This window comes from Mirounga angustirostris, unplaced genomic scaffold (genome assembly GCF_029215605.1).
Source record: "Mirounga angustirostris isolate CCGP_5_RB_7025 unplaced genomic scaffold, mMirAng1.0.hap1 SCAF_14, whole genome shotgun sequence".
In the NCBI taxonomy this organism is placed as follows: domain Eukaryota; kingdom Metazoa; phylum Chordata; class Mammalia; order Carnivora; family Phocidae; genus Mirounga; species Mirounga angustirostris.
The window spans coordinates 58,759,102-58,785,560 of NW_026991722.1; the positions used below are offsets into that span (position 1 = coordinate 58,759,102).

General features: G+C 44.0%; 2 protein-coding genes across 4 annotated transcripts in view; both read left to right on the forward strand.

The window, feature by feature from the left end:
* Positions 1-26,459, forward strand: part of RAB31 (RAB31, member RAS oncogene family) — a 149,281-nt gene that overhangs the window by 110,750 nt on the left and 12,072 nt on the right. For 2 of the 3 annotated variants that reach the window (XR_010407325.1, XM_064577927.1), the window contains exon 6: positions 5,959-6,068. Coding sequence is in view for 2 of the 3 variants with exons in the window: in XM_064577927.1 (XP_064433997.1) it covers positions 5,959-6,068 (110 nt within the window). In the remaining variant the exon portion in view is untranslated. Of the gene's footprint in view, positions 1-5,958; positions 6,069-19,556; positions 23,039-26,459 lie in introns of those variants that run through there. The other variant, XM_064577926.1, reaches the window with a different exon arrangement.
* TXNDC2 (thioredoxin domain containing 2) overlaps positions 5,969-26,459 on the forward strand; it is a 40,008-nt gene continuing 19,517 nt past the window's right edge. The window contains exon 1 of the mRNA XM_064577923.1: positions 5,969-6,068. The gene's annotated coding sequence lies outside the window, so the exon portion shown is untranslated. The remainder of the gene's footprint in view (positions 6,069-26,459) is intronic.

The following is a 26,459-nucleotide window of genomic DNA, read 5'->3' on the forward strand; positions in this document are numbered from 1 at the left end:
AAAAAAAAAAAGAAGAAAGTCAATGAACAGACTAGAGAATCAAGAAACAGGGTGAAATACATAAAGAGATTTAGTATATGATAAAGATGATATTTAAGTAAGTATAAAAAGGGATAATTCAATAAATGGTCTCGGGATAATTAGCTAGTCATAGGGGAAAATGAGAAAAAATAAATTCAAAATGGGACAAGGATTTAAATGTAAAAAACAAAACCATAAAAGTTAGAGAAAGCAGATTACTGTTAAAAATAACCTTGGAATTAGAATGAACTGTTTAATCATGATATAAAACTCAGAAACCATAGAGGAAAATAATTGATAAGTCTGACTACATAAAAACTTCTGTGTGGCAAAGACCTAAACACAAGAGATAAGCTGAAGAAATATGGAAAATAAATTACAAAGGACTGGGTTTCTTAATATGCAAAGAGCACTTATGAATAAATAAGAAAAAAAAATCCAAACCAAAGTAGTTAAAGAACATGCACAAAATGTAATAGAACAAGAAATATTCATGGCTTATGAAAAGTTACTCACTCTCTTTGAATACAGGTTACTCAGAATTAATGTCAGATTTTTTCATAGAGAAAGGACTTCAAAATATGATGCAATTTAATCTTGGGGTAATTTATCAAAATTAATTATTTAATGAGTTGGCTAATGCCTATTACAGAATGTAGCCATTCTTCTGTGGAACCATGATGATTGGCCTGTGAGCCTTCTTGGGCCATAAAATGAAGGGGTTGAGTCACATAAACCTGTGAAGGACCTTCAAATTCTGAAGTAGTTAGTTTGAGCCTCCTGTTTACTTGTTTCTTCCATCTGCATCATTTCCTCAGTCTTTTTGGTGGCCTTCTGTAAGAAAATGGTGCCATGCCACCATCCTTGCTGATAGAGCTTTGTGACAATTGATTAAAGGAACACTGATATAGCACTGATTATGTGCCGGGTATTGTTTTGAGCACCTTATAATATCAAATTTCTTAACATGTAGAATTGCTATAAAGCATTCACCCCATCTAATAGAATGAGGGGCATAAGACCTGGGACGGGGGAGTCACCATTGGAGCACCTATATACACTGACTTTCAGGATGGAACTGAACCTTCCCGATGAACCCCTACGGGGGACAGAGCATCACTCTGCCTGTAGCCTGCTGCTTTGAATTCCCCTCCCGCTCGGGTAGGGCTTCAGGAACTCCTTCTTGGGTTACCTGCCCTCCTCTTCCTCTGCCATCCATGGGGGAGGATCATGGAGAATTAAATACCTCTGAAATTAGAATGAGTCAGCTGCCACATTGCCAGGTTACTTCACGAACAACAAAACAAGGACCCTTGTTGGGCAGTGTAGCCCGTTGAAAACTCTGGAGCCCACAAGAATGCTGTTTCCTGACCTCCCTCCCCCATGGAGAGCCTGCGAGTGTTGTAGCCTGCTCAGGCCTCTGCCTGGGTCCAAGACACGTGACAGGCTGCTGTGTGGACCACACTGAAGTATGAGCTGATTAACACCAGACCTGGGTTAGAAGAAGATTCCCTTCTGTGTGTTTCCACCCTAAGCCTGACCCGTATTGCTCTCTCTCCCCATCACTCAGCCTCTTGGTCCTGACCCTAACTCTGGTCTCTTCTGATGTCCCTTGAATTTAGTGTTTTCCTGGTGAGTGGACGGTAACCTCCCCCCGATCTCCAGCTTTCCCACTTTCTCTGCCCTTCATGTCTCCCATTGGCTCTGCATCCTAACCTCTAACCTGACCACTGGGCCTGCTGTGGTTGCTTTCCGGTGGGGGTAGGATGTCAGTTAAGAAAGAAACCCTCGGGATGCTGATCTATAAGGTAGGCAGAACATCATCAGCTCCTGAAAGAGGCTGAAGGAGCAGTGATGGGAGGGGTGCCAAGGGAGAAGGACTCCCAGTCTACACTTGCTGGCTGGTTGGCAGTAACTTTTTTTTTTTTAAGATTTTATTTATTTGAGACAGAGAACGAGTAGGGGTTAGGGGCAGAGGGAGAGGGAGAAGCAGACTTCTTGCTGAGTAGGGAGCCCGACTCGGGGCTCGATTCTAGGACCCTGGGATCATGACCTGAGCCAAAGGCAGAGGCTTAACCGACTGAGTCACCCAGGCGCCCCTGGCAGTAACTCTTCTGGGTGATTTCTGGGAGTCCTGAATTCTGTACATAGGTTGGTCTAGAAAGTCGAAAAACAGTCTTTCCCATCAAAATTGACTAGCTTTGTTTATACTCTGGCTTGGGCAAATTAGTTTCAATCTATCTGTTCCAGTGCCTAGCACAATGCCCAGCATATGGCAGACACTTGATAAATATTTGTTGAAAAAATGTACGAAAGTCATTAGATGCCGTAGTCTCATGTAACCATAATTACAGAAGACCAGTGATGGCAGCCTTCCAGCCGTGTGGGGTGTGCAGTGGCCTCTCTTGAAATGCAGCTGGAAGCGTTCCCAGTGGTTTCTATTTTACCTTCAAGAGGCTCCAAGGAAGGAAATTCTCACCTTTTTAAGGCTCTTCTTTCGATTGTAGTTGTGCCTGTTTGTTCCAACAACAATTTGTCGATGCCAACTGGGTGTCCTGCCTTTCAGTTCAATTCTGACAGTAACTACCTGGAGTTAGCACAGATCCCACAAATTACGGACTCAGTCCCACAAGACTGCCCCTCCACTTTAGATGCCAGATGCAAGTCTTGGGTATCCCCAAGTTAACCTCACTTCTGCCCAGGACTACCAGTTTGGGGGTTCCTATGTCCCCTCCACTTCGGGTTCAATAATTCACTAGAACAGAGTTCTGTGAACTCACGAAAGCACTGGACTTATGATTACAGTTTTCCTCTAAAGAATACAACTCAGGACCAGGCAAAGGGAAGAGATGCATAGAGCAAGGTATAGTACCTCGACATGTTCATCAACTCAAACCCTCCAAGCCCTGTGTTCAACAAGAGTTTTCACTGAGGTTTCTTTACTTAGTCATGATTGATAAAATCTCCAGTTCTCCCATCCCCAGGGTTGGAGAGTGGGGCTGAAAGTTTCAACCCTCTAATCACGGGGTTGGATCCCCTGGCAACCAGCCCCCATCTGAAGCTCGATAGGGGCTCCTACCTATACGAAACTCAGGTATGGCATAATGAAGCTCTTTACAAATAACAAAGGGCCCACCTGTCACTCAGGAAACTTGGTGGTTTCAGGACCTCTGTGCCAAGAAGCAAGGAGAAAGAGCATACAATACATATTTCTTTTTATACCACAATAGAGGAAACCTATTTTGACAGACCCAAGTGTGGTTGGTCCTTCTGATTTCAGTTCGTTGTTAGAGGGACTTTCACTGGCCCTCCAGACTGAGTAAGAACCTGTTCTTTAGGAGGATAGGATATGTCCTTCCCTTGCCTCCGCCCCTGATTCTGGTATATTACAGTATGAGGATCTTTTGAACCCCACATATTTTCTGTCTATGAAGATCGAAAGAATGGCCTGTGGAATGTGGGTGCCAGTTGGGTGGTTATGTTGTCAAGGCCTGATGGGAGCAAAGTGGGCAGAGCCAGAGGGTCTTAGGTTAGACCCTGCCTCCACCCCTGACTCACTATGTCATTTTGGGAAAATCATTTATTTCATGAGACCATTTCTAAACACGGAAGAAGTGTGAGGACATACTTTTCTTATCTGTCCATTCCAGGGTCCAGCATGTAGACTGTGAGATGGTTAGTCCACCCAGGCTTACTGTTATGCTCAGGATGGATATTTTGGGTTCTGTGGCAAGTGACTTTGTTCTTGCCTAATCTTGGCAAAACCTATTCTACTCCTCTTTGTCTCACAAAGGAGCTGATGAGAGGCGGGCTGCGGGGGGGAAGCATGTTGACTGTAATCTGCTCTCACTTGAGGGGTCTCCAAGGCTTCCTTGATGGCCAGAATACTCCCTGCCCCCAGGTGGAGATTAGCAAGGCACAGCCTGTCTTACCTGAAGCACATTTGGGTAGAGATGAGCCCCACCCTTCTATCTGTGCTTTGATAAACACTACCAGGAAGAAATGAAAAATAGGGTAATATGCCAAACTGAACGTAGGAAAGCCCTTTTCTGGGATGTTTCAAATGTAAAATTCATTGCCACCAAAAAAACTCAAGTTTCTTTTTTTCCCCTTCAATCTTTGTGAGAGGCCTGGGGCTTGTCTGTTGGAAACAGTAGAGAGGGCAGGTTAAGGAGCGTAGTTTTTCCCAGTGTGTCTTTGGTAAGAAAGATTACGGCGGTACAGATTCCAGCTGACAACTCGGGAGGCTTCTTTTCTCCAGTTTGGAATCCTGGGGCCACTGCCTTTACTACAGTAGCCTCTCCTTGAGCCTTTTTCCAGCTAGCACCTGAAAAGTCCTCCTCTCATTTGATTTGGGGTCCATAATGAATTTAAATGCCAAGGGCGAATTTCCCCAGTAACTTTATAAACCAGTTACAGCCTTTTAGGAGGCATTTGGAGGGGTGGAGGAAAGGAAAGGAGGTGGGAGAGGGATACAGTCTCTTCACCCTGCTCCCAGTTTTGATTTTCTGTCTGCCTTTCTCCTTTTCCTGTAGCCATCTGTCTAGTTCAGCATTAGAGCTTCCAAATTCTTCTCCTCACTCCCCACTCCAGTCTATTTGGTGTACTGTTTTCCCTTAGAATGTGGGGCTGACCCTGTTGTCCTCCTGTTCTTCAGTGGCTGCTGGGCATGAAACAGGCATGGGGGGTGTCTTCTGGCCCCTCTGCCAGGATTCCTGCTGGCCACCCCCTCCCCTCTCAGCTCCAGTCATTCTGACCTTCTCTCCATTCTGACACCATATCATTCCCTTGTAAATCCACTCTTACATCCAAGGCAGTGCTGGGCACAGAATCAACTTTGAACAGTATCTGGGGATGAGGATACTCCCCTGCCATGGGGCCTTTCTCAGGAGGTGGCATCACAAATTGCCATGCATGTTCACCCTGCTTCATGGCCACACTCCACTCACCTTCCCAGGTTCCATTGATCAAAGTGCATCACTTCCTGTACTTTTGTATACTTCCTGTACTTCTGTACTTTTGGTACTTCTGTACTTCCTCTCATTCTGAAGTGCTTTATTGCACCTTTATTATCCACGTATTGCAGATGTTACAATGTTGTGGGTTAGAGTGACCATGGATGTTTGTCTTTGCTCTCAAGTGGAGGTTCCAGAAGGCAGGGGTTACTGTTTTCTCTAGCACCTACAAGAGAGCCTGGTGTGTAATAGCCACTCAATAAATATTTGTTGAATACATGACTAAACTTCTGGGGAACAGGAACTGTGTCTTTTTAATCTTCAGATCCACCACAGCATCTTCACATTAAAAATAGGTCAATAAATGTCTTTCTAGATTATTCATTTAAATAGAATTCATGTCCTAACATCTTTGCAGGAAGAGCCTTTTACGGGTGAAAGTCCAGTTCTGTCCTATTGCATCACAGCCATTGTAGCTGTAACCATGTTCACTTCCAGACGCTCACATCCTGTGACATATTCTCTCTGATGTGTGAAAGACTATATGTAAAAAGATCTACAAGAGCATGTGTGTGTGCAGAACCGTGCACACGTGTGTACATGCACATACACACAATTTTAAAAAATGGAGTCATTTTTTATGGGAAAATAATTGAAATCAGCCCTAACTCTGAAAGCTGAAATGTATGCGGCCATCTTCCTAATGAGTTTTTCTAATGTTCTGGAATTCTTTCCTTTTGTGGGACCAGCACAGCATTTTACATATGGGGAGTCTTATCTCCATGGATGCCAGAGACCAGGTTTTAAACTTTAAACATTTTCACCCATACTAGTTTTCAATATTTGCTGATCGATTGTGTGGTTATTCTATAGGACTTAGATAAAGGAGCTGTTTCCACATGAGCTTTCTGTTTGGTCTGTTGGGTTATTTATATTGTACAAATGAGCATTCATTTCTGTCTGGGTGTGACCTCTTTTCCAGGGAAGTTCCCTTGAAGGATGCTAAGGAATATGCCGAATCCATAGGTGCTGTCGTGGTTGAAACAAGTGCAAAAAATGCTATTAATATTGAAGAGCTCTTTCAAGGAATCAGTAAGTACCTGAACTGCGTTCTCGGCTTTGCTTACGTTTGTATGCTTCTGAGAGTCAAAGGATAAAATCACAGGATGCTGCCTGGAGCTTTCCCTCTGTGTGACTCTGTCTGATGCCATGGATATAAAACTTACAGTCGGCATTTGTTAGTCCTGACCTATATCGTGCCTCCCGATTCTGAATTTCCACAGTCCTGTGCTTTAACCTGTCGACTCTATGTTTTATGAACCAAAATGAAGTAACTGTGTCACAAAAGAAGTCATTATAATTAAAAAGTTGTGTGTTTGATAGCATTTTGTGTTAGTATGTTGAGGGGGAGAGAAATAAAACAGACAGTGATAAGGCGTAGAAAACTAAAGTCATGTGTTAAACGGAATGACTCTAGGCAAACAAAATAAAGGGACCTTTTAGTAATTTCTTTCACCTGGTGGTCATCAAAAAAATGAGTCTCCATCCCACAAGACCTGAAATTGGGAATTAGGTGGACAGTTGATTTTTCTCATTTCTGATCAGCCAGCTAGTGGAAGGTGGTGGCTCCCTTCTTTGTCTCCTGTTCTGGGTCGTGTTATAATTCCCTTTCTTTATGCTGGTTCCCCATAAGTCACCTTTATCTAAGACCTGTATCCCAGCTGACGGCCAGATTTCCCCTCCACAACTTCTTTGGTAAAGATGTTCTGCACTGGGTCCCCTCAGAGAGCTCCCTGCTGCCGGCTGGCTTGGGAAACTGTCCTGGGTTGCCCCAGAGCCTAATGGGGGACTTTGTCCAAGTGTTAGCCTTTACTGAGGTGCTGGGACTCAGGGGCCTGGGGTGCCCGCCTTCAGAAAAGTTGAACCCCTGAACAGTTGGCTGTTGTTCTCAAAGGTCTTATCTGGTTCCAGACAATTCCAGAAGGGCATTCCAGAGGGGAAACCAATGGTTTGATCTCTCTTCTGCCTGAAGTCATTGTTGGCGGTGCTCTCAAAGTCAGAGGGTCTGTCACTTCCCAGAACAGATTTGATTTCCTTTTAACCGGTTTTGGTTCATTACTTTAGGCTCTGAGAACACATAGCAGGGATTATTTTGTTTGTTTCTCTTGGCTTGATGGGGACTTTCACTTGGAGATGGGGATCTCTGGTCTGGGTTACTTACACGATACAGAAATGCACACAAACACACACAGCCCCTGCCTAACTTGTTCCCTGGGGTCCACATCACCTTCCCTTCCATCCTCCTTCCGAGGCTTCGTGTTCCCGCTGTTATTTTATGCTCTCAACAGATTAGTGTTATCCAAGCGTGTTGACCTTAGTGGTTGGACTGTAGAGTGCTAGGCTGTAATTTTATGTTGGAAACCCTGGATCCCCAGATTCCTGCTCCTTCCTGAAAACGGGCTGTGGCTGCAATGCTCTGCTGTGAAGCCACCACTCAGCTGCCCTGTTTCTGTGGAACGCTGGGTGACATCTTAGAGCATTTGGCTTGAACTTGTTCCATTAACCTCATTTTCCCTCACATCAAACTCATTCTTTTCCAGTGGCGTTCGGCTTTTCTGGCAAGTTAGGCAAGTTGTACGACGATTCAACATTTTGTTTTGATTAAAGGTTTTAATTAGTGAAGGTAGATAGCTCCTGATGACCATGACATTGACCCCTTTCCTTTGTGCAGCTTCTTATATGTTCTGGAGCCCTTTCCCCAGCATTAGCCCCCGACAGGCAGGTGGTGCAGACGGCAGTGGCCAGTGAAGGAAGCACAGTTCTCTGCACACCTGAGATTCAGCTGGAGGTTTCTGCCCAAGCTGGGAGACTTTCTGAGGTTTACACAAATCATTACTAAAATAAAGAACAAAATAAGAACTGCAAAGAAGAAAATAAGCTCAAGCGGCAAGTATTAATACCTTACCTGGAAAGATACTTCTTTGTATGGTGCAGTCAGTAGACATCTCTTCACCCATATGAGGTCTTTATGGCTCAAGGTGATGGGGACTATGAGTAAGGAATTCCTAAGATCTTGGTGGTCTGCTTCATTTAAGAAAAAGCACGTGTTTGAGGTGCCTGGGTGGCTCAGTCAGTTAAGGGTCTGCCTTTGGTTCTGGTAATGATCCCGGAGTCCCAGGATGGAGCCCCACCTCCAGCTCCCTGATGAGTGGGGAGTTGGCTTCTCTCTCTACTCCTCCCCCCACTCGTGCTTGCTCTCTCTCTCTCAAATAAATAAATAAAATCTTTAAAAACATGAAAAATCACGTGTTTTGCTTAAAGCACTGGATAATTATGACTTCAAATTATGGCTTCAAATAATTAATTTCTAAATAAGCCATAGAATAGTTGTGCCACCTCATCTTCTATGTCAAATAAACAATTGTTTATTTCTGTTTCATTATACTTTGGTTAAAATTGCCTTAGTGGGCGCCTGGGTGGCTCAGTTGGTTAAGCGACTGCCTTCGGCTCAGGTCATGACCCTGGAGTCCCGGGATCGAGTCCCGCATCGGGCTCCCTGCTCGGCGGGGGGTCTGCTTCTCCCTCTGACCCTCCCCCCTCTCATGTGCTCTCTCTGTCTCTCATTCTCTCTGTCTCAAATAAATAAATAAATAAATCTTTTTTTTTTTTTTAAAGATTTTTATTTATTTGACAGAGAGAGAGAGTGAGCACAAGTAGGCAGAGAGGCAGGCAGAGGGAGAGGGAGAAGCAGGCTCCCCGCCGAGCAGGGAGCCCGATGCGGGACTCGATCCCGGGACTCTGGGATCATGACCTGAGCTGAAGGCAGCCGCTTAACCAACTGAGCCACCCAGGCGCCCCAATAAATAAATCTTAAAAAAAAAATTGCCTTAGTAAAGAAGCGTGTAGGTACACGGCCCGCAGCAAGACCTCTAGCCATGTGTATACTGTAAGTGCTGGTGCCTCTTTACTCCTTCAGGTGAATTTCTTCAGAATGGGGTGTTGTAGCCTAATTACAGGTTAATTTAAAATGCAGCACCAAGTACACCTAAATGCAGCGCAGCAGACATTTCGTTTATTTCCCTTTTCCCTGTTCCTACTTGTATTACATGCGCTCCTCCCTGAGCTCAAGATAGAATGGGATATTGCTGACTTTTATGCTCCCCAAAGGGAGGCAAAAGTGCCTGGGAGAAAAGATGTAATAAAAAAAAGTGGTGAGAGGGCGCCTGGGTGGCTCAGATGGTTAAGCGTCTGCCTTCGGCTCAGGTCATGATCCCAGGGTCCTGGGATCGAGTCCCACATCGGGCTCCCGGCTCAGCGGGGAGCCTGCTTCTCCCTCTGACCCTCTCCCCTCTCATGCTGTTTCTCGCTCGCTCGCTCTCTAAAAAATAAAATCTTTAAAAAAAAAAATGGTGAGAATAAAAGCCCTTTGAAAAGGTGTGCTTAAACAAAATTAATTCATACTGACTTGGAGGAAGAGACAGATGTTTCTCTTCTATATTCCCAGAGTGTTCATAAACCAGAGAGAGACAACCGTGTTTCCTAGATATAATGTATGTGCTAACTGGCAATTGTTTAGCGAACTATTATCTGTTTGCGGAGGCTGAAGCTACCTTGTAAAGGAGTTGGGTGCTGCCCTGTTTTTGGGAGGGGGAGCTGTGCACAGTCTGTCCTCACATGGTGTCCTCTGATTGGCATTCCTCCACGTGCCCTTTTCTCAATCCCATTTTTGGAGCTCCTTTACCCTGCTGCCTATGGCTCGTTCTCCTCCATGCATTTCTCCCCAGGGTTGTTCATTTTCCTTTCTTGAGCTCTTATACCTTTAATTGGAACACTGACTTTTTCCTCTTTGAGTTAAAAGATAAGAACTATTCTTGGCCAAGAATATTGTGGTACATTTGAGTGTTTCAACTTTGTGCTATGAAAGCCCAAAGATATTCTTTTGCTGTTTACTCATGATAGAGTTACATATCAAAACCAAACTCTTGATGGTCTTCCTTATGAAACTCCTCTCTTGACCTGACTCTGTGATCTTGAAAGGCAGGGTCCAGAGCTCTGGTGTCTTCTCCTCAGCAGGCTTCGTCTTTACCTCCTCCTTCACACATATACTGTCTTTGACCCTGAATGTGATGCTCCTCCTTCCTCCCTGTCAACCTTAATTCCTGGAAGGTCCAGTTCCTACCTTTTTCCTTATGAAGTCTTCATCTGCCCCAACTCTCATGGGTGGTTCACGAGGTTACTTATGGCTTCCCCATCATTCTGGTAATTGAACACATTTAAATGATTAAATTAAATGAACACATTAAATGAATACTCTACATGGTTCTCCAGGTGCTTTAGGTATATACCTACAGCAAGTTCTCTGCGAGCAGATCTTAACTCTGTCATATTCTCCATAAAGCTAAGACGAGTAAATAGGATAGGGCTAAATTCAGATTTTTTAATTTGGATCTTTGTCCTCACCACCTCACGATGTGCCAGGAACTACTATTTCAGTGTGGTCGCTAGATCAAGCAAAATGCAGTCGCTCTTCTGTGGGGACTTAAGGTTGGATGACACCCCTCCATCGGACAGGCCTGGTATCTCTTCATTCGTGTGTTCAGCAAACCTATCCTGTACCCTTCTGTGGGTTAGGTGCCTTGCTCGACACAGGGACACCAAGATGGGCAAAACAAACTGGCTGTCAAGGCCGGAGAGAGCCTGTTGGCACAGAGTCGAATGAATGTATAATTACACATTGTAATAAATGCTTTGAAGCAAAAGAACAAGGACCATGGGGATAGGGACAGGTGGGGACTTCAGATCGGGTAGGGGAGATCTCCCCAGGGAAATGATTTTAGGCTGGACCTGGAAAATGGACAGAGGCCAATTGGGCAAAGAGCTGGGGAGGAACTGTCAGGCCCAGTGAGCCCCCCGGGAGCTGAGTTCCTGAGGTGGGAGGTGGTGTGCTGCATTTAGGAGAAATTAATCTGCTGGTTTGCCGTGGGGAGCTCAGGCGCTGGGAGGGGAGACTAAGCCAGGTCCTTGCTGGCCCTGTACTGGGAAGGAGGGGGTGGTATTCTGAATGCAGCCGGAAGCCCCCGAAAGTGTTTTAAGCAGGGGTGTGGCATATCCAGTTTACAGGGAAAGACCCCCCCCCCGCTTGGGGAATGTGCAGGGAGAGAAAGGTTGGAAATATCTCCCCAGGCAGGGTGCTGTTGCAGTTGTTCAGGAGAGGGGAGACTGGGACGGGGTGGAGGAACGTGGACGTGAATTTCAGAACTCTTTTGAAAGTGGAACCAGTTACACGGGGAACAGGCTGGGCATTGGGACCTAGGGAGAGAATGGTATGATCCAATCCGCACTCCCCGGGTCCCCTTTCCTGGCACAGGACGTCTCTCTTGGGGCTGCATCTGATGGGAGCCTACCAGATTGCATTCTGGAGTGTGAGAAACACAGGTTTTGGTTTGTGCATTTTAATTATGCAACTTAAATACCGTTTTGGTTTCTTTAAAAACTCTAAGGGCCAAAAGAGGTAGAGCTGTAGGCTCACCAGAAAAATGTCTGTTTTGGGGTGGGACCTCGGCCAGACAGCTGTGCTTTTGTTCCAGTTAATTTGAATGCTGACTATGGAGAAGAGAACACAAGGCTTTCTTCTGAAAATCACATCTGGAGACACTGTAGACATTAAACTAAGTTTTTTGCTTGTTGGTAGTTTGAGAACAAGGTGAGAAATATTTTTTCAAGTGAGTATAATTAGAGGTACAAGCTTTTTGGTTTGGAAAAATTATACTAGAGTGTTCCTACGACAGGCAGAAAGTTAAGACTTGTGGGCAGGGATCAGGTCTTGTTTTATAATCATTCTTCGCACAGTGTTAGCTTTGTTAAGTGCCCTGGATTTTTAAAATTCTCTAGTAGTTACTTTTTGTTTGGAGCAGGTTTAAAAACAAAATGAAGCGTTTGCAAATTTTATAGTAGTGTAGCTAGCTGTCAAATGAAAGTAGGTTTGGCCATTAAGGGACAGGAAAGGACAAAGAAAAAGCCTGTCTACTTTCTTATACCAAAAAAAGTTAATTTAGGGACTGCAGTAATAGGGCATGTCTGTGAAATAATGTGATTTTCAGAATATGGACAAGTGGGATATGAAAAGCCCTAAACATGTGTACCTTTTATCCCAATGATTCCAAAGCAGAAATTGATCAGGCGTGCAAAATGTAGCAGGAATGTTTAACACACAGCACATTCTCATTCTGTCCCCTTGTTGCAGTTGCTTAAACGTTTATTAACTCATTCGATGCACCATTTTTGCTGTGAAATAGGCACTGTTATCATCCCTATTTTACATATGAGGAAACTGAGGCACTGAGAGGTTTGTAACTTGCTCTAGGTCACAGAGCTAGTGAGTGAGTGGCTGGCAGGGAGCGCTGGGACTTCTAGTCTGTCTCATTGCTCATTGCCTATGGCAGCTTATGGTAACATTATTCATAATGGTAAAAAACAGGAAATGACTTAATGGTCCAGAAGTTGGGAAATGGGTTTTTAAAAAGCCATGCTGTCACCAGTATAAACTATTGATTAAGAATGATGATGTACATCTGTATTTCCTGACACGGAAAGATAAATTGTTGATTATGAAACAGAAGTTACAGACCGGTTTGTATAATATCTTGATTTCATAAAATATGCACCATGTAATATATAATGGTAAATAATATATTCTTCTGGGCGAAGGTTGGAAAGATACATACACTTAAAATGTTAACAGTGGTTGTTTCATTGTGGTGAGGTTCCAGGGAACTAAAAAACAAAAACAGGCTTTATTTTAGAAAATTTTAAAAATATACACCAGTAAACCAAATAACCTAGTGAACCAGCATGCACTTATAACCGAGCTATTTCATCTCTATGCCCCACTCCCCCTTAACCCCCACCTGCATTATTTCGAAGGGAATTCCAGACATCATTTCATCTGTAAACATTTTCAGAATGTAATCTTTTCTTTGTAACAGCAATTTCATTATTACATTAGTAATCCTAATGCTGTTATCATAGTAATATCACCACATATTCAGTGTTCAAATTTCCAAATGTCTCATATTTGCCCGAATTGGTTTCTCTGTTTGCATTTTACAGTTTGTTTGAATCAAGATGCACAGAAATTCCACATGTAGTGATTAGTGGATATGTCTCTTAAGTCTCTCTTGAGCAAGAGATGCCCTCTCCATCTTTCTCCCTTTGTTCTCTCATGTAACTTCCTTATTCAAGAAATGAGATCAGTTGCCCTCCATAGTCTAACACAGTATGGACTTTGCTGGGTGGGTTCCTGGGTTGCTCAGTAGTATTCCATTGCATGAGGGAAAATGTGTTAATCCATTCACCTAACATTTGGGGTGTTTTCAGCTTTTGGCAATTATAAGTTTGCTATGAACATTCACATATGAGTCTTTGTATGGATAAATACCTCGGTGTGGAATGGCTGGCTTATCTGCTAGGTAATGTTTAACCTGTTAAGGGACTGCAAACAGTTTTCTGAAGTGTTTTTAGCATTTTACATTGCTATCACAAATGTGGGAGAGCTTCACATCCTCATCAACACTTGGTTTTGTCAGTTGATAGAATTTCAGTCATTCTGATGGGAGTTTAGTGGTATCTCCTGGTAGTTTTAATGTCCATCTTCCCAGTGACTAATAATGTTTGCTTTTTTATGTGCTTATTTGCAATGCTTGTGTCTCTTTGGTGAAATGTTATTTCAAATTTTGCCTGTTTTGTGTTGAGTTTGTTTTCTTATTGTCAAGTTTTAAAGATTATTTTTATATATTCTGGAGACACGTGTTTTTATCAGATATTTTTCAGATACTTTCTCTCAGGCTGTGGCTTGCCTTTCCATTTTCTTGACAATGTCTTTGAAAGAGCAGAAGTTCTTAATTTCGATGAAGTCTGGTTTGTTAGATTTTCCCCTTGTGGCTAGTGTTTTTTGTGTCTTACAATTTTTAAATGTTAAAATAGAAAAATTAAAGGGACATATCCATTCAGTGGAATATTATACAGCAGTAGAAATAAATGAGCTATCAGGCCATGAAAAGACATGGTAAAACCTTAAATGCATATTGCTAAGTGAAAGAAGCCAATCAGAAAAGGCTATGTTGTACTGTATGATCCCAACTATGTGACATTCTGGAAAAGGTAAACTTACAAGGACAGTGGAAAGATCAGTGGTCGCCAGAGGCTCATCAGGGGAAGGAGGGGGGTGAATAGGGGAGCACAGAGGATTTTTAGGGCAGTGAAGTTATTCTGTATGGTGTTGTAATGGAGGGTGCCTAACATTATACATTTATCAAACCCCAGAGGATATACAGCACCAAGAATGAGCCCTGATGTAAACTATGGACTTTTGTTCATAATAATTAATGATGGCTCATCAATCGTAATAAATATGCCATACTTGTGCTAGTCGTTAAAACAGGGAAAGTTGGGGATGAGGGTATTAGGAGCTCTCTATACTTTATGCTCAACTTCTTCTGTAAACCTAAAACAGCTCTGGAAAGAAAGAAAGAAAGAAAGAAAGAAAGAAAGAAAGAAAGAAAGAAAGAAAGAAAGAAAGAAAGAAAGAAAGAAAGGAAGGAAGGAAGGAAGGAAGGAAGGAAGGAAGGAAGGAAGAAAGAAAGAAAGAGAAAGAAAGGAGGGAGGGAGGGAGGGAGGAAGGGAGGGAGGAAGGAAGGAAGGAAGGAAGGAAGGAAAGAAAGAAAGAAGAAAGAAGGAAGGAAGGAAGGAAAGAAAGAAAGAAAGAAGGAAGGAAGGAAGGAAGGAAAGAAAGAAAGAAGAAAGAAGGAAGGAAGGAAGGAAGGAAGGAAAGAAAGAAAGAAAGAAGAAAGAAGGAAGGAAGGAAACAAAGAAAGAAAGAAAGAAAGAAAGAAAGAAAGAAAGAAAGAAAGTCTACTCATTTAAAAAGAAAAATAAAAGGAAAAGATGCCCTTGAATGGTAAGGAAGTCTAATGATTTTAGAGTAACTTAAGCCCTTCCATATTGAAGCCCTCTGGCATTTGGGACTAACAGCCTATGGTGACCTCCCCCTTTTTCCATCTCTGTGGACATCACCATGCCTTCAGCAACCTAGACATTGATCTTTGCTTTTCTTTTTCCATCTCTCTGTGAAGTGTCTTCCCATAGTCCTTCCCATCTTTTTTTTCTGCTTCTCTTCATGGCACCCAGATCAAGGCTTTCCTTATCCCTGACTGGACTTCCTGCAAGTCTCTTGGCGCCATTCACTCTGTGTCTCCTAAGCCATTCTGGTCCCACATAGCATGTTAGCTCATTTGTCAGGTCTAGACTCTAATGTTCGAGGTCATCTAGTAATTCCAATATTATCTTCTTTACAGCAGCAAAAGGACAGTTCAGAGAATGACTCAAGTGGCTTGCCCGGCCCCCTGCCCCCACTCTCATTCTGTATTCCAAGGGCAGTGTTCTATGATTGTGAGCCACTGCAGTGTTCCACAGAGACACCCCCTCCCCCCCAAATGGAGAGGCTTAAAGGCCATTATCAGGGGTAAATACTGCCAAGTCCTATTGGTCAATTTACGAATTGGAATGATTCAGAAAATCAGGATCAAGAAATGGAAGTTAGACAGCAGTTACCAGCACTTCTAACGCCCAACAGAAGGTAGCCGAGCTGAGTAAATCCTGACCTGCCGTGAAAGGGGAGAAGCCTATGAACAGCAGAAATCTCAGGGAGGCCTCCAGGCTCACACAGGGAATGGCCTGTCCTCCACACAAGGAAAAAGAACAGCTGCAGCCAAGCACGCTGCTTTATTTTTGTTGTGTGTGAAAGCATGACAGCCCCCGGTCCAGAGCCATGATCAAATTTATAGGCTTGGAGTTTGTTTTTTCACATATTGCATTCCTGAGGAATCATTTGTAAAACCTGCTTTTTCTCTAGGCTGTCAACTTTCAGGAAAACTGAATTTCAAAAAAAAAGTCCTTTAACTTTTCCCAAGCAGAATCCTCTACAATCCAAACCTTATTAAAATAAACACCCTGGTTTAGGATTTCTACTCCAGGATGACTTGTTATGGAGATTGTGTACTCAAAGGATGTTTTTTAAGAATAGAAACCTGCAGAGGGTGATGCTCAGAGCCTTTCAGATGTGTGTGTGTGTGTGTGTGTGTATTTGTCCTATTCTGTGCCCCTGTAATTAATACAGTTTCAATTGTGTGATCGCCTTGGTACAAAACGCCTTGGCCATTTTCCGGAACCATTCTTTTGTCTAAGTACATTTAACCTTTCAGTAAGTTCCAAATAACTCTGATCACAAGATCGGGGCTCGTGTGTTTTCACAGCGCTGTTGGCTTCCTTCTGGTTTTAAGGTACTCGCCTCATTGTTATGACCAGCCTTCCTCAACCTCTACCTTAAAGTGGAAGCGTTTCCTTTCTTCTCACTTTGAAGTGGGGATCCCAGGTTGTGTTTTGTAGGAGAGTAGGATGGGTCCCCACCCTTGTACCTGAACCCTTCTCCCCAAGCAAACTCCACTTGAGACACCCCCAGGACCCGTTCATGGTTGTTCGTTCCTTCCATACTGGTGAGAGCCACAGATCGATAAGGCAGAGCGGCTGTCCAGTTAATTTCTCATGGTCTTTTTATTGGTAAGGAAAGGCCATCTTGGAGATGTTAAATAGCTTATCCAAGTTCACTTAACTGTGACACTGACTCTCAGATCTCAGAGCCCTTTTACTAGAGGAGAAAAACGAAGTCTAAGGAAACTGCTGTAACTCTCTTTTTGAGAAACACATTGTTCTAATAAGTGAGATTTTGAATATTCCGAAGACAAACAGGACTGACCTGGTGCCTCTAAGAAGCCAGGTTTGACAACTCGTTCAAAAACGCAGCTAACAGTTTAAAACAAAGAAGAAAGGAGTCTTCTTGAGGCATGACCTCTGGGTCTACTGGATCTTGCACCCTAAACATTGCCTTGCTTATTGTCCACGGAGGAGAGAAGTGGGAGGTGGGAAAAAGGGAGGAGGACAGGCAGGGCAAAGAGGGATGGCGACAGGCTGCCCTCACCTTCCCATTGTGCTTTCCATGTGCTCTTGGTTTCTAGATTTTCACTCAACCCTTGTGACTTCAATGTGTATTGTATGCAGAAGCTTTCTGTGTATTTGGGGTATGTGTCGTAGGAAAAGATCTTACGACATGAAGCATGTAGAATAAGTCACGGATAGGAGGGCTAAACGCATAATGCTCTTTGCAAACTTTATTTTTTTTTAAGATTTTATTTGAGAGAGAGAGCACACAAGCAGGTGGAGTGGCAGAGGGAGAGGGAGAGGCAGGCTCTCTGCTGAGCAGGGAGCCCGACGCGAGGCTCGATCCCAGAACCCTGAGATCATGACCTGAGCCGAAGGAAGATGCTTAACCAACTGAGCCACACAGGCACCCCACTCTTTGGCTAACTGTAGAGTTAACAACATAAGAATAGCATGAAGTTGGTGTTAGTGTAGGATGTTGATTTTGATATTGTCAAAACTACTTATCAGGGGACAGTACTTGGCTTTATTAACTAGGGCCACAGCTTGCACCAATCAGAATTATAATTTTGTCCCAGAGCATTTCAGATGCAAAAGCCAAAGCCCCTGTTGCAGCAGCAAACACATTCAGGAGGCATCTGAAGTCTTACAAATTTAAATAATGATATAACGTGACACCGTTGTCCCTCCAAAACACAGCACTTGCTCTGGAGGAGTAAATAACACTTGATTGGCAAGATCGGACCTAAATAAATCAGAGCATTGGTAGTCCTTGGGAGCTTTCCCCTCTGTTCATTGCTTAAGATTGACAAAGTAGAAGAGGCATTTTATTTACTTCCTCTTAATTACGACTAATAAAAAACACAGCAGGTCCAAAGGAGGAAAGTATATATACTTCCGTTCTCATTTGCTTCTGGGTCAGGGCTGAACTGCTTTGAGAACGGCGAGTGACAGCTTTGCTTAGCTTTGTGGGCTTCCAGGCAGCGGCCTGAATAGTGGCTTCAGAATTATTACAACCTTCTCATCTGCTTCATCCTCAAATGAAGAGCTCTACAATTAGTTTTGGATTTTGGATACCCGCCAATGACCTTAATCTCTATGCCTGAGGTTTGATAAGTGGCCGTGGCCCCCAGTGTACACAGTGCACCATACCTTGGTCATTAACTATTTCTGCTCCTGGTGCAGAAGTACCCAGGATGATTGGACTCTCTGTATGATCTGGAGGTAACCTCCACTTGCACTGAAGGCCTTTGTCTTTGGAGCTAATTTCCCTTCCATTTCTAATGACTGCTTACTTAGTAAACTGATACACTGATGAACTGATTTTAACAACCTTTATTTTAGAGCTAGTGTTGCATGCTTTTTATGGGGGATAGAAATGTAGCAGAGAGAGTGAACCTGGTGCAACGGGAAATACACAGGCTTTGGGACCCATCAGAAAATCAAGATAATCAAAGAACCACCTGCGCCACTTTATTGTGGACGTGACCTGCATGCAGCCTGTGACCTGAGCTCTCTGAGACTTAGTAAAATGATGATAATAGCAGCCATCACACTGACCTCACAGCCTTAAGTGCCCGGGAATGTTTTTGAAAATGGTGAAGTTCTAAACACATATTTGTTATTTCCAGATCCCACTGCCTTTTCCAAAGAAAGCTTTATTGAGATAAAACTCACATACTGTCCATTTCATCAATTTGAAGTGTACAAGTTAATGGTTTTTAGTATATTTACAGAGCTGTTCATCAATAGTTTCAGAATATCTCTATCATCTCAAAAAGAAACTGCATACCCTTTAGCTACCACCTCCCTGTCCTCCACCATTGCCTTCTTAATTTTTACTTTGCCTTTATTTACAGAGACTCTAGGACAATTTTTAAAATTACATTAAGTAAAAATAAGATGACTCGGGTGGCTCAGTCATTGGGCGTCTGCCTTTGGCTCAGGTCATGATCCCAGGGTCCAGGGATCGAGCCCCCACATCGGGCTCCCTGCTCCGTGGGGAGCCTGCTTCTCCCTCTCCCACTCCCCCTGCTTGTGTTCTCTCTGCCAAATAAATAAATATACAAAATCTTGAAAAAAAATAAGATGACTTGTGCATGGCAGGATGACAGATGGGGAGCTAAGTGTTAACAAATGGTATTACTAGGAAGATTATAATTCTGTTTGAAGAAGCAGAAGGCTGAGTCCTCATGGTTACCAGGGAAGCCCTGCTGCCATGAGGCAGCTCACTGCAGTGGGGCACACCTGGGGGAGGGCTGGGGAGGAAGCAGTGAGCTGATGTTGATGCACAGAAAGTGGATGGGGACTTGCTCCCTTACTCAGGAGCGTGGGGTTCCAAATCCAGGGAAATCCATGGTATCAGGAAGCTGCTTTTACTTTTCCTTAACTTTCCAAACAGGAGTTTGACTTCAGGCATCAGAGCAACAAAGGAAGGAGGGAGGGAGGGAGGGAGGAAGAGACATTCCTGGACCCCTCTACTTCCTGTATAACCCAAACATTAAGTGGAGGTGTTGAGGCAGGGTCACAGTCTGTATATGGTGTCGACTAGAAAAAAGGAAATCAATACTGGCCTCCTCTTTGTTCCAGGTCGCCAGATCCCACCCTTGGACCCCCATGAAAATGGAAACAATGGAGCAATCAAACTTGGGAAGCAAGCCACGCAAGCCAGCCGGCGGTGCTGCTGACCCGTGGGCCATGGCCCACTGTACTTTAAGAAGCCAGAGCCGACCTCCCATTCTTGGCAGCCTGGCACCCCGCGTAGGGAGATGAGAGATGCTGGCTTGGCATCCTGGAAGACCTGAAGCGATGGGGCAGGAAATGTCCCTGGAAAAGGCTTTTAGAAAACTCCAGAAAAATCTGCCATACTACCACAAAATGGCCTTTGGTGTATGAAATGAGCATGAGAGGAAACAGATGTTAGGTAGTAAGTACAGTTGAGTTTTTTGTTGTTGTTAAAAACCTTAAAATATTCTTCAATTTGTACAGCCGTCTCACTGGCTTATCTGTGTGTGAGATTCTGAGGTGGCCTTCCCCTTTGACTTCCTCGGTTCCTCAGCCCAATTTCACCAAGTTCCCCGGTGCCACTCCCTCTGTTACCTGGACAGACTTCACGGAAAGTTTCATTTCATTTCATTCCATTTACCTTTCAGTGGAGTGTAATTGGATCATCACTCAAGCTAGAGACTTGAGCCATTATGAAAGTGGAGAAAGATGTATTAGAAACTGTTGTCTACATCTCTGACTTGTACTTGATGCCTGTTTTTCTAAGTTTTAGTCATATATAAACAAACCAAATCTGACTAAGATAGTTCATGCAGTTTGGGGGTTAGGAGGCCTAGTTTGAAAGAGTCATTTGAGTAGTTACTGTGTAAACAGTGACAGATGTAGCATATAAATATTTTTCCAGAGACTGCCTGGGATGCATCATCTCCACAGTAATAAATTCCCACTCTCTTACAGAAGATTAATTCACGGAGTAGGGTTTTACTAAGACAGTATGTCATGGTGTCATATCCAGGGGGAAAACTAGCCGGAGGATGTCTGAGTCTAAATCATAGGGCAAATTTCTAATACTATCAATCAGTAGGTTACAGGAAAGCCAGCCAGAGGAAGCACCTTAAGATTTGAGACCCACCCCCCCAAATTACAAAACTGGAGAAAGTGTTTTAGAAGATGCCAAGCTTGGGCAGCTGGGAGGTAGGACTCACCAGAGGTCCAACCCTAGAATGCCCATTAGTTAGCTGAGAGTAGGCTTTCATAAAACCTTCCTTTCTAGATTCCCTGTCTGCTCAATTGATGAAAGATGTCTGAATCCAATGGAAGGAAAGGGAAAGAAGGCACAGAAGGGAAGAAAAGCTATTTCCACTAGAAATCCAAATCTTATTACCATTCTAACTTCCATAAATACCTGGGATCAAGAAGCAGTTGGTTTCCAATTAAGGCTTATATTGGGAGGAAATTCTTAAAGGGCATTTGGATCCATGCCTTCGGTGGGGACTAGGAAACTCAAGACTGGCTGGTCCCAGGAATGGTTAATCAGGCAGTGTGGTAATAGGGCCAGCCAGTACCTTTTCGGCCAGCAAACATTAATAGAAAACCTATAACATAAAAGCCAGGAGAGAGATGGTGAGCCGACAAAAGACCTCAAGACTCCAGTAACAGTGTGAGCTGCTTCCTCGGAGGCCTGTCATGGCTGTGCCCACCCTGCTCTTGACAGGTAGAGACGGTGAGATTGCCGTCAACGAAAAGCAAGGGCCCTTGAGAGAGTCACGGCCGAGTTTGCACTCCTTTATGGGGACCGCAATCAAGAAAACAGGTTGAAATCACAGATTTAGGGTTTGTTTTTTTCTAGAAAAACTCAACAATATGCTGTCAATTGGCTATCACCACTGCTTCACTCAGCTTGCAAGAATAGTTTGACAATCTTAGGATGTGCAGGCCAGAAACACTTATTTTTGGTTCGAGAGTGCCTCTTAGCTCTCTGAGACTGGCACTCAAAAACTGCTAGCAAGTGGCATTTGGAAGTCTTGGCAGAGCCCTTGCCAGGCTTTTTAGGGTTTTCTCCACATTGTCAACTTTACTAGTAGCCAGCATGATTCTGCTTGCAGGCCAAGTGATGATCATGCCTCTTCCGAAAGTTAAAAAATTGGGGCTGCAAATTGAATGACATCTTTCCAGGGGGCATGAAGGCTCGTTGTGGAACCTTTCCTCCTCCAGCTGTCCCTGAGAACCTCGGTCTATCTCTAGACAGCCGCTCAGGTTGCGCAGCTAAGGCGGTCCACGTCCCTGCGGGGTTGCAAGCCCCGGTTGGGGTCTCTAGTGGTTGCATCTTGCATGAAAGAGCTGATGTTAATCACGTGGAGCGAGCAACCCACGAATGAGCCCATGGTCTTATTTCAGAAGCACATTGAGGGTGTGAACCACTCTTTTACCTTTCTGTACTGCCTTAACTCTTCCAGCCAGTCGGATGACAATGTGTATGTAATCACTACTCGCAGCAGCTGGGGAAAGAGTACCCAGCACTTGGGCACACATGCATTCGTATAAACATGGAGGCTCCTGGGCAGATTGACGCCCTAGCCTTGTCCGCAATGAAGCTTGCTTTCTTCCCTTATTTTGTCTTGCAATGACTTTCTGGCTGTTCTGATCATTGAACTCTAACCGTGTAATATCGTGTAAAAGCCTGGAATTGACTATTGCTCCAAAATGTCAAGTAGTTTCATGTAATGTAAATCCTTCACATAATTTTCCAAACTTTGCTTTTTTCCCCTCCATTTTCTTTCCTTCCATGGGCATATATATGTGTAAATATGATTTTGTGTTTGTGACACCGATATGTAATCCATTTCACTGGCTGAGTCTGGCTCGTGCCTGTGTGTTGTACAGTGTAGGCCTGGGTTCTCATAGGGGTCATTTCCCTGTGGGAATCTCTAAGGTGGCGCTGGAGTCATGCACACATTTTAGGTCGGTACATAATTGACTTGCCATTTTATACTTGAAATGGTACATCAGGGTGCTCAAGATGACGTTACCTTGCAGACTAGAGAAGGTTGAAGACCTAAAACTAACTTTTAGCCAACGGAAGGGCTGTGCCCCAAGGAGGACTGAATTCATTTGCCAAGGGAGGTTTGGATGACGGAAGTATTTCCTTGACGGTCAAGGACTATGGCGTGCGCTGGCTGAAGCCGAGCTCCTCTTACAGGACTTCACTTGCTGCAATGCTCGCAGCCACTCGAATTACAAGCTGGCTTATAAACTAAAGGGCTCTGAGCTGTATTCAGATCCATTCAGCATCGGGTCTACTTTTTCAGCCATCACTGTTGAAAGCAGACCCAGTGATCTAATGTCAGTGCTCTGTCGTGTAAACCGTTCCTTTTTCTTGTGTTTCTGTAAAGGGCTTCTGGCTGGGCTGGACCCAGTTCTCACATATAGAAGACGCTGCTGCAGACAATTAGGACCTTTCCACCTTGTATTCTATAGTAAGGCACTGCCCTCAACATCACCCAACTGTATATGTTATTTGGGGTTTAACACACACTGATTCATACTAATAAATATTGTAAGTTTTACCAAGTTTGTCTTTTTCTTATAATGTTCAGTAGGATCATTTTTTTAAGAAAATCACATTTACCTCAGAATAAAGCATGGTGATTCCCCAGAGATATTTGGGTACCGGTACATACAAAGACGTGTGTAGGGGGTGTTCACTGGCACTGTTTGCAATAGCAGAATGTCTTCCCCTAAGGAAATCAGTAATAAAATGTGGCACAACCACATATGAACACTGTGTGGTAATTAAAATGAATGCAAGATCTCTCATGAACCAACCACGTATCTCAAAACAGAACGTGGCGTGCAGGGCTACATACTGCACACCCCCAAGGGAGCCACTCTCCTAGTGGCCTGTGTGAATGGAACCTCAGGAGTTAATGCAGCGCACAGCCTGAGCAACAGAGCTGTGGCCTGAACAAGTGAATAAAGCAAGTTAAAGAAGTACAAACGCATACAAATTCACACAAAAACAATCATGAATGTTGTTTGTGAACATGTGTGTGTAGAAATAAAGGAGGAATTAGAAAGCAAAACATCAACTTCATGATAGTGCTCACCTCTGGGGAGGCAGCAAGTAGACAGGATCAGGGAGGGGAACAAAGGACATTTAACTGGCAGTAATTTCTATTAATTTTATGATAGAAAAATCTGAAGCCAATATGACAAAATGATAGCATTTGGTAATTTCAAGGTATGTGCTTTATTAGTCAATGCATTTTGCTGTATTAAGTTATTTGAAAGAGAGGCCATGGAAACAAGAAACAATGAAGGATGAAGCTGACTTTGTAAATGTGCTAGAAAGAATCATAAGTGTAATTGCCAACTTAATTCTCAGTAAATTTTACAAGGCTGACTTAGGCCCATCCTTTCATCATCCCAGCTGCCCCCGCCTGCCCACACAGACTTCCTCTCGCATGCCTGTGCATCTTGTACTTTGTGTGCAAAGCACTGTTTGATGTGTCGATGGACACGGAAAAGAGTACGAAGAGGGAGGAAGGCAGTGCCTCGTGTACTCAGCATTCAAGTCCCTCCCGTGCTGGGAAGCTGCTTGCAATATGTAATCAAACAAGAAACAAAATAAAAACCACCCTCACCAAGAGACCCGGTGTTCCAGTTTTGTGAGAAAATAAGCCTCTCTTTTGCATCTCCTAGGAAGTGGTTACCCCTTTATGGCAATGTGGGGGAATGTTTTAGAACAGCCCAACGGATTGTTGGATTTAGCCCGAAAATGTGCAGCCCAGTCTTCTTCGTCAATAGCATTCTATACAGACGGCCCTGCCTCTCCCCCGTCCGTCAGTCCTGCTTTGTCCCAGCCTGGGGGTTTATTTCATAGGAGCCACGGTCTGAGGAGTGTGCACTAAGGCACCTCACATGTTTTTACAAAACAACTGGTTGACTTATGGACTCTGGAGAACAAGGGCAGAAAGTCCAGAGCTTTACTCGGCTTGACGACCGAGGACTGCCTGTGGATGTTCTGAGTAGTCATTAAACATTTCCTGCTCAGCAAATGTTGTCCCAAGAGTGAGGCTTGAGGTTAGAAGAGGAGGGAGATCTCATCCTAATTTCATGAGCATCTGTCTCCAGAAGCGTCTTCTCTGAAGTTTCGAGACTACAGCCCCATGTGGTTCCACTGGCTTCTTGTACATCCATGAAGCTCCCTCTTCTCCTTCATTCCAGTGTTTATGGAGACACCAGACAGATAATACCGAGCATTGGCAGGCATCCTGAAGATGGGCGTTCTTGTACATGCCTGTCAAGAGTGCAAATCCAGTCTTTCTAGAAAGTGGTGTGATAATGTGTATCTGAGACATTTGAAAAGACTACATCCTATGACCCACGAATCCTGTTTTTCTATTTGTAGGAATTAAGTGTATGTGCTTTTGTGTTTGTGTGTATGTACATATGTGTGTGTATATATGCGTATATATGTATGTGTTATACGTATAACATACATACACATTACCTATTACTGAATATGTATTCATCCAAAACTTAGTGTCTTAAAACCATGAACACCTATATCTTATGGTCTCTGTGGGCAGGATTTGGTAACAGCTTAGCTGGGTGGTTCCGGTGCGAGGTCCTTAACAGGTGAATTGGGGATGTCGGCTGGGGCTGCAGCGTCTGAAGTCTTGACTGCCTCCCTCACGGGGCTCTTGGCAGGACGCCCCATTTCCTTGCCAGGGGGGCCTCTCCGTACACTGCTCAAGTGACCTCATGTCGTGCGAGCTGGCTAGTGCAGATTTATTCATTAGTGATATGCACATACTAAGGTGTTTGTCCCGGTATCATTTATAATAATGAAAGCTTGGGATAATCCAAATAATCTATGATTGGAAATTAAATAAAAATAAAAAAATAAATTAAATTAAAAATTAAATAAATAAATTATAATAGAACCATAAAATAGAATACCGTAATCATTAAAAATGACAGTATTCAAAATCAGTATACGGCCACAAGAGTCAGAGGTATGAAAATGTACTCTTTTCTTTTTTCTGCCATATCTTCATTTCTACCTTGAGCCCCCTTTCTGTGTAATGTGGAAAGCTGGATGTGGTTGCCCAGCTAGTTTGACCTCATCGACTCAGTAGCTTCCATCACTATGGGCTTAAGTGTATTCTCAAGATCGAACCCTCATTTTCTCCCAGGGGTGGCTGAAGGGGTGGCCAGAAAGCACTGGAGCTTCTGGAGGGCTGCTGTAGTGTTCCTGGGTCTCATTGTCTGGCCCACACAGTGGTCTCTCTCTGTCTCGTCTTGTGCACCTAGCCCCCCTCAACTCTGCTTTTGCACCCCATATGAAGCTTCTGGGAAGATTTTGGATGGAAGCATGAGCTCCTCTGGGGTCCTCAGAGATTGGTAGGGCAACAGCCTGGGCTGGAGTGGGGGGCTCTGTCAGCAGAAGATTCCCTCTATTTTTTTTTTTTTTAAGATTTTATTTATTTATTTGACAGAGACAGACACAGTGAGAGCAGGAACGTAAGCAGGGGGAGTGGGAGAGGGAGAAGCAGGCTTCCCGCAGAGCAGGGAGCCCGATGCGGGGCTCGATCCCAGGACCCTGGGATCATGACCCGAGCCAAAGGCAGACGCCTAACGACTGAGCCACCCAGGTGCCCCAGAAGATTCCCTCTATTGCTGGGGTTGTGTTACTGGGGTTCCCTGATGATAGCCTGCAGTGGGGTGCAGTTCTCATTCCTCTTTCTGGGAGGCTGGTGGGAAGTTGGTGCTGGGCCCACCTTACTCAGATTGTATCTGCATGTGAGCTCTCTCAACTTCTCCATTGCTCCCTACCCATAGCCCAGTGGGTGTGGGAGTGAGGAGAAGCAGGCTATAATTCATACTATCTTTGTCAGGGCTTGCCTTTTCGAGTTCCAAAATCCTCTGCTTACATGAAGACTTTATTGCCCCAACTGGGGCACTTTTGAGAGTGAAGGGGAT